The sequence below is a fragment of the Sprattus sprattus genome (genome assembly GCF_963457725.1).
Source record: "Sprattus sprattus genome assembly, chromosome: 20".
Lineage (NCBI taxonomy): Eukaryota > Metazoa > Chordata > Actinopteri > Clupeiformes > Clupeidae > Sprattus > Sprattus sprattus.
Genome location: NC_137918.1, coordinates 6,896,953 through 6,905,722, shown reverse-complemented (window position 1 = coordinate 6,905,722; position 8,770 = coordinate 6,896,953). Strand labels below are relative to the sequence as shown.

Sequence of the window (8,770 nt, the reverse complement as noted above, 5' to 3'; positions counted from 1 at the left end):
GAACAGTCACCGTCTCTGACACACCAGTACTTCATCTTCTTCTTCAGGAGAGAGTTGTCGCCACTTGCAACAATCAATGTCAGTGACAGTGACGGGATCATTTCTGTGTTTCTCTGCAAAAACAAAACAAAACAACAACAGAAAATAACAAGTGGAAACTGAAAACTAAGAAACAAAAAAGAAAAAAAAAAGTTCTTGGTGAACTGAAGACGGCGTGTGACAAGAATGCCCCATTTCACCGACTGCAGTTACTACAACATGAGAGATGGCATCCGAGTTTCCAACGTAAGGAGCTTTTTGGCATTTGGGGTTTCTGCACGGCTCGCCTTCACACTGAAGGGGACCAGTTGAGAGGGCCGTTGTGTTTGCTGGTGCTGCTGGTGTTATTTTAGTGAGGTTGGAGATTGGTGAGGAGGATCTCGTAGAGTCTGTCTGAGTGTGTAGCTTTGCTAGCAGCCTGGCCCTTGGTTGGCTCTGCATTACTGGCAGTGTCTGACAGACTTTCTTTTCCCTATCAGTTAATGAGTGACCTGAGCGAGACTGCAATGTTGGTTTGTACACAAAATGTCTGTTCTATGCTTGATAGCTTAAGTTGTCATTTTTATTGTGTACACTTCCAGTTAATCTGACACACTTGATGTGATGTATGATTGTTTGTGTGTTTGTTTGTTTGTGTGTGTGTGTGTTTTTTGTATTGTATATGTGATGGATTCATATGGGTCTGTCGCTCTTGCTACGATATGTTCCTTTTTAAGTATGAGTGTACATGTGTGTCTGTGTGTGTGTATGTATGTCTTGACTTTCTAAAAGCTCTAAATGTCTCTATCTCTCTCTATGCTCACCCACCACCCTTTCCTCCCAGGTGCAGAACCAACCAGAGAACCCAAAGTACCACTTCCACCAGGCTCAGGCCCAGCAGGTGAAGCAATACCTGACCCTGAGCTCCAAGCTTGCCGGCCAGGCCCATCCAGGTCCCCACCCCTACGCCAGGCAACCGCTTGGGGCCTTGCCAGTAATGCGCAATGGGAACATGCTCCAGGAAGGAGACGGCAGCACTGTCATCCGGCTCTCCCTGGCAACCAGTAACCATGACAGCGAAGTGAGTTGGATAGTTGGATATGTGTTCTTAAAAGCTTTTTGAAGTCTGAAACTTTATTTTTCACGATTGTCAGAGCAAAGGAGTACACTGAAATTACTGTTTTTTTTAGTTTCCAATGGATGACTTAATTAGCCTTGAATCCAGTTTCAATGATGGGGGCCTGGATTGCATGGAGTCTAACATCCTAATGCAAAGCAATGTAAGTATAGTCTACTGTCAACCACTATGTATGTGCGTGTAAGTGTGTGTGTGTGTGTGTGTGTGTGTGTGTGACCAGTCCACTTTCACTGTTTACATACCTTGCATATGAGCATCAGTATTTAACTTTGATAAGGTTTTTTCTTTGTAGGAAGTTTAGCATAGAGTAAAGCAAAACAAGCAAACAAGTGCTTAGCAAAACTTTGCCAATCACCTAACAATGCAGCTGGTGTTGTGCCTGATGGTTTTACAATGAAATGTAAATTCGGTTGAAGCAATTAGAATGCTTCAAAGACACTGGTAGGGATGAAAGAATTTTTCACCCCAAGGCAAACATCACTAGCCGCATGTGTTAACATAAGCCGCTCTTGAGGCGTTTAACCCGCTTATGGCTCGAAAACCACCTATAATTGCCTCATGTAACTAACGAAAAAATGTAAGCCGTTTCTATTTAGGCGGATGACTGCTCCGATTAAGAGAGGGCGACTACGCCGGTCAGTAGTCCGCTTGAGCAAGTCCGATGTAACATGTAGCTAGTGGTGACAGGTAATCCGCTTTGCGTGAGTGTTACTCGCTAGTTTGTCACAAACAAAGTAAGCAATTTCAACAGATTTCGCTAAGTTTAGCCGCTAGGGTGACATTTAGTCAGTGATGTTAGCAAGCTTGTTATAACATGCTTGGACATTGATGCCTATTTGTAATGTTATTGTCATAGCTATGTTGGCTAGCTTGCAACAACTTTCCTAACAGTCAAGCAAGTTCAACACAAGACATTCTCGTCTCACGCTCTCGTGGGAGAAACCCCCTTTGTGCCCTACTGCCCTTTGCAGTGTCATGGCTTGTCAGGAGGAGTCTAAGAATGAGGAAGTTTAAAAGCTGAGCTTCGGTGCAGAGAGGAGGAAAGTAGGGGCTGAGTGGACCTCTCCAGTACTCTCATGTTTTTCACCTCTTTTCTTCCTAGGTGTCCTTGAACGGCGGGATGCTGGACATGTACGACGTTATGCCAGGTATGCCTGCCCAACATGGTTACGGTCTTTTCCATATAAGTTTGCTGGGCCCAGACAATGGGTGTGTAACATGCAATTTTAAATAGACCTTATTGAATCAACTGAAAACAGATTGAGAAATCCAATCAAGCTGCCCAGTTATATAATTTGGAGGAGAACACTTGAGGGAGTATGTCTCGCCCCCTCAGACCCCCATGCTCCCCCTTTAACCCGCACGCCTACCCTAGCTCATCCTCTCTTTTTTTCTTTAAATACTTAATTAGCAAATTTGTTAAGTTGACTTAGTTAGTCTCAGTATGCTAACAAGGACCCAGAACCTGCCACTGAGGGCTAAAGAGAGAGAGTGCTGTGGGCTAGGAAGAAGGGCCCTTTGAGGCTGGATGGAGGGGGTAAAAAGGGCAATCCTGTTTGTGGTCGGAGGGGTCGCATGGTGCTGGGGGTTGGGAGGGTGGAGGGTAGAGGGGTTCTTTAGGGGGGGGGGGGGGGGGGGGCTGGAGGCGGGGTCAGACGTTCAATTGTAAGTCTTTGATCACCTCGACTGGCCAAAGCGGGTGCAAGGGTTGAGCTGACTGATGTTTTATGCCATCACTTACGTGAACCTTCTCTTTTTTTTCTCTCTTCTCTGTTCTTTCTTTTCTCCTCCGTCTTTACAGAGAACAACACCAGAAGTATGACCAAAGAGCGACAGAAAAAAAACAATCACAACCTGAGTAAGCGCTTTTGTCAAGTTTCATTATTACTTGATTTAATTTGCTTTTTCAAAAGCGTGAAAATAGTTTAACAGAAGGTATGAACTCCACTGTTTGTCTTTCAGTTGAGCAAAGGAGAAGGTCCCACATCAACTGCAGAATCAAAGAGTTGGGAGCCCTCATACCAAAGTGTAATGACCCGTGAGTTTCCATTTTATTTGTATTTATTTTTAGACATGCAATTTCCTACTATTCCTGGGGAAGTTCAAGCTTTGGTTTTGTATACAGTCAGACACCTGCCGTCCAGAAACTTGCGAGTCCAGGTGCGAATATTGCACCAAGCAGGATAACTCTGTTAGCCGAGTAACCTCAAAAGTAGCATGAAACAACCTCCCTCAACATTTGTTAATAAATAGCAACTAAACAAGCACATGCTCTACTACGCAGAAGTCAAGGTTGTGGTGGTGCCTGCCTGACTAATGCATTCCCTGGGCAGGTCTTCACAGCGGACAGGATGAAAGAAAAAGAGGGGTGGGGCTGGTCAAAGCAATGGTAAAATAAAATAAAACATAAACATTACTTTTCTTTTATGGCCCAAATTGGTTTCAGTAGTTAACTACACAAAAAAGGGCAAAAAGTAATTAAACTACTTGAATCACTATGAATGTATGAACGAGGTTGAACTACCAGGAAGCTACTGCGAAATGTAGTTAAACTACTAGTTAAATTACATGTAGCTCAATACTCCCAACACTGATTATGTTGAATGATGGAAGAAAAACAGGTCCAAACTAAAGTTCCAATACATCGCAATAGACCTTTCTTAGATAATCTTTTATTCTGTTAACCATTTCAAAATGTGGCCAAACTCTGAGTAAACAAAATCACACGCGTACTTTGTTTGTACTGTTTGTTGATTATATTCTTACCAAAGGCTCCAAAGGGCTGGCTAAACTTTCTGATTCATGTTTGAATAAAGAGTGCTGAAGTCTTAAGCTTCTTCACTTGAAGCTTAAGAATGAACCTTAGCCCAGAGTGGGAATCCATTGGCCCAGCTCAATTGAACTTTGGATGGAAGTTAAATGGAGGGTGACAGTTGTTGCCGTGTCATTAACACAAGATAAAGGAGATTATTAACTGCGATCAAAACACCACGTCTTAGTCTGGTGGAAAGTGATGGTTTTAACCAGGTCTCTCTCGCTTTCTCCCTTGTTTTAAAAACGTAATAGTATCAGGAATGAGTGCACTTTGCTTCCCCCTTTAAGTCCAATCTTTTTTTTTTATATACCCTTTTCAAGACACTCATTTTTGGCTCAGGGATTAATTTGACCACACAAGGACCCCTAGAATGGACTTCTCCATACGTACTATTAAAAATCACTTTCAGGGGTCGGACATAATGTCAGAGAATGAATAATGGTCGTGTAAATCACCATCTCTTATTCATATATAATAATGGAGCCTTTGTACGTTTTTGTTACGCTCACTCAGTGCATTTCTTTCAGGGTGCGAGCATTCTTGCTGACACGTGGACTTGTATTTAAAAGGTTATCTTTCTCCCTCTCTCCCTCTCTCTCTCCCTGTCTTCTGTGTGGCTCCGCAGTGACATGCGCTGGAACAAAGGCACCATCCTGAAGGCCACGGTGGAGTACATCAAGTGTCTGCAGAAGGAGCAGCAACACACCCAAGAGCTGGAGCGCCGACAGACGCAGCTGGAACAGGAATACCGCAGACTGGCCAGCATGGCCACCACTCTGGGGTCAAAACAGCTCACCACCCACCTCCTTAAACAGCAGCATGGAACCCAGCCACCAAAGCAGCCGCCTCTCTACCCCGAGGAGCTCAACTGCGCGGGGGGGTACCTGCCCCGCACGCCGATCACGACTGGGACGCCTCTCCGGCCCAGCGGAGGGGCTGCAGGTGTCATGCACTCGTCGTCATCACCGTCAGGGGCTAAAGCTGGGGAGCATGGTGAAGGCTCGACGTCCTTCTGGGACCCCTTGTCCCACTTTACGGCCTTCCTCAGCGCCACCCTGAAGGAGGAGCCCCGGCTGGAGGAGATGCTGATGGACGACACGCTCTCGCCATTCGGCACCGACACGCTTCTGTCCGCTGTCTCACCCTACGACTCCATGGGTTCCAGCAGCCGCTCCAGCTTCAGCACAGACGACGACGACCTCTGATGTCCCAGTCACCTTTGACCCTCCTGACCTCTGACCCTGCCAGTCCGACATGCTCCCAACAACAACAACAGACAAAAAAGAAATTTGGGCTCCATGCAAGTCTGACACCCAGTACCCTTATCTTCTGAACTCCTTTCCTGTCCGTGAAGAGTGGAGAGAGACAGAGAACGCAGCTCCCTCTTCCTCCTCCCAGACCTTACCACCACCATTCATTCATTAACTTATTAAGAGACAAAAAGGTAGCCAATGATAGTGGGAAGTAATGACATATCTCTGCTGAGAACACTGTACAGCCTGTGTCACAACTGAACTGAATGACTCTTTTACTGAATGCCGTTCTTACACTACCCACGTCTGATCTCTGCGGAGTGCAGAAGAGATGTGTTTTAAACATGCTTAATTGACGTTTATGAGGTGAGGATGGGCGACGTTGCCTTAATCAACCATTTTGTAAAAAGTGGAAAAAGCTATGCAAATAATTGTACTAGCTACCTAACAAACCCTTCTATTGTCTTGTCTTAAGTGTATTATTTAAGAAAATATATGTGTGTGTATTTATATGTTTTAATCCATGTATTCTTGAAAACAATATTTCTACCACCATCTAACATGATACATTTATTTATTTATATAATAAATATATATAATTCTATACAATTTTCAATGGAATCAAGTTTGTCTGCTTTTTATACAGTATTGTTGGTGCATCACATTTTAAATCTGCAAAACTATGAACTTTTAACTCAAGTTCATAAAACACTTTTTACAAAACATAACACTCAACAATCAGACATTGAACACTTGTCACAGTAAAGCACTGCTTGTCAAAATGCAAAGCATCCGTATCAGTTTCAAAGGAGGATATTGGTTGTGATGCTGTTGTGTTGCTATGACAAAACCAAACAGCAAACAAACAAGGCTGAGTCAGTTTATTGTTGCACAATGACACACACACACACACGCAGGGCAAGGTCGCCGTGAATTTGTCTCATGCATTTTTCCCATCCCGGACTGTCCTTCCTCCAGGATCCAGGAGCAGTGGGCAGCTTTTAAGCGCCCGGGGACCAAGTGAAGTGAACCGTCCATCTTGGTCAGGGACTGACAGGAGAGTGTTCTGTTCTTTTGCAAGTACGAGGTTGAGAAGGGCCATACAGTTTTCTCTTATGTATCAAATATTTTTAACATTTTATACTTATTACATATTACAAAATGTACACTTAAAATTACATTTAGTCATTTAGCAGACGCTTTTGTCCAAAGCGACGTACAAGGGAAAGATCAGTCAAGCTACGAGCAATAAAGACCTTGTGTAACAATAAATACTACTTTACATAAGAAATAGAAAAAAAGAAAAAGGAAAACGACGGCAGTGCTAAACAACACTCATTAGACGAGCTCAGCATCCTAGGTGTAACATTTGACCTTACAAGAGCATTTAAGTAGGTGGGAGCAAGCAAGAATGAGTGACTTGCACTTAATGCAAGCCACTACAGGCAGCCGGTGGAACTCAATGAATAGCGTGGTGACGTGTGCCCTATTTGGTTGGTTTAACACCAGACGCACCGTCGCATTCTGGATCATCTGTTGTGGTTTCACCACGCTTGCCGGTAGGCCTGTTAGGAGGGCATTGCAGAAGTCAAGGCGGGAACTCACCAAGGTTTGCACCAGCAGCTGGGTGGCATACTGGGTTAAGTACGGCCTGATTTTGCAGATGTTGAATAGCGCAAAGCGGCAGGGCCGGGAAACAAAGGCAATGTGGTCATTGAAAGTCAGTTGGCCATCAATAATCACCGCAAAATGTCTTGCTGTTCCGGAAGGAACAAGAGATAAGGAGCCAACAGGGCATCTTGGCATTGGCCAACATTTGTCCATTATAAAAATTCTCCGGGTCACGCATGGACATCTTTTCCTTGAACTTTGGCATCCCTTTCCTGTTTGATCTAACCAGTCACTGAGGCACCATTTTTGTGTCTCAGTAAATGATGAAAAAGGGTGAGACTGCTGTACCAGTGGTCCACATACAAAACATGACCCTTGCCATGTATATATATTAGCATTTCTGTATGCAAAGTTTCACTTAAAACTATTGTTGATGTAAACAGTTTAAGAGCTGTCCAGAAATATGTTGTGTAATTGTATTGGAGGTAATTGTAATAGAGCAAAATAGGAATTAAAAAGCCGAAGATTTCTGCCTGCTTCCTGATGCCAAAACTTCGAGGGGATAAACTGTTTGAAAGACAGCCTTCCTTTCCAATTAATCATAGTCTCGTCAATGTGATTTCAATGGGGTAAAAAATGAACAGACTTAATTATTGGGGTGAAAACACATTGAATTTTTTCGGAGGGGGTCAATTGAGGTGGTGTTTGAGGGGAATGGAGACTGTCCTCCAGCTCTATTCCCTCATCCACTTCATGTCATCACTTCAAATCATCTGGCAGCTCCTCGTCAGATGAGTTATCAGATTCAGGCTGGCCATCTAAAGGCCGGCCCATGCTTCTGCAACGGTGGCTTATGCTTTTCACACCGTTGTGTAAATTTACTCGTATCGTTTCATGATTTCTAAAGGGTTGCCCGTGTTGCAAAGCAATTCACCTCCAGAACAATAGGTGGAGTAAAGTTTAATTCACGTTAATGTTTTTGTATATGAGCCTGTCATTTGCACGGCAGATAGATAACAGTTTCCCTAACAGAAAGTCTGACCAACCTTTACTTGGGTAGCACTGTAAAACTGCAGAAAACATTTTAGTAATCTCATCTTGTAACATTCGTTTCTAAAAACAATCACATAGTATTGCATGTTTAACTGTGATAGAAAATACGTTAGCTTAATGCTTATGTATAGGGGAAATTCCATAGAGACCGCGCTAGCGATTAGCATAAATTAATTCACGTTAATGTTTTTGTATAGCCTATGAGCCTGACATTTGCTCGGCAGATAACAGGTTCCCTAACAGAAAGTCTGAAGCTTGAAGTTCTTTTCAAACCTTTACTTGGGAAGCACTGTAAAACTGAGTAGACATGCAGAATACATTTTAGTAATCTCATCTCGTAACATTCGTTTCACATAGCATTGCATGTTTAACTGTGATATAAACTACGTTAGCTTAATGCTAACATATAGGGGAAATTCCATAGAGACCGCGCTAGCGAATAGCATATTCATCAAAGTAAACAATTCGAACAAACTTCGGTTCATTACAAGTGGCTTTGGTTAATTACGATGGGTTATATAAGTGCTCATACTTTCCAACTTATTCGTTCAAAAGCGCTTCAAGAGCATTCATCTTTTCCAAACTTCTGGGCTTCATGGCTTTTAAAAATGGCGGTACGAAAACCGGAAATGTGAGACTCCAGAAAGGATGTAGTCAACAGACCAGCAGACCAATCACAGCCTTGCAGGCTGCGAGGCTTGTGTAAATCTTGTGTACATTTTGGCGCAAGTTTAGAAAAATCGGTTGACGTACGCAAGACGTGAAAAGAGACGCTTGGGGCTTGCAAGGGCCTCTTGCGCCTCGGAAATTCTGTAAGCATAAATTCCGCTTAAGAGGTACACAGAGACACACAGAGCCCCTGAGTGGTCCGGTCACAGATTT

At 43.5% G+C, this 8,770-nt stretch overlaps 1 protein-coding gene across 1 annotated transcript; it reads left to right on the top strand.

Moving 5' to 3' along the window:
* Positions 1-225: 225 nt before the first annotated feature.
* On the top strand, positions 226-5,176 carry LOC308381204 (transcription factor EC-like; the record flags this gene model as incomplete). The annotated part of the gene is made up of 7 exons (XM_080858722.1): positions 226-285; positions 863-1,099; positions 1,209-1,298; positions 2,259-2,328; positions 2,958-3,014; positions 3,119-3,194; positions 4,597-5,176. 7 exons carry the CDS (start codon positions 226-228, stop codon positions 5,174-5,176), a joined length of 1,170 nt encoding a protein of 389 aa, XP_080714848.1.
* Positions 5,177-8,770: the final 3,594 nt, after the last annotated feature.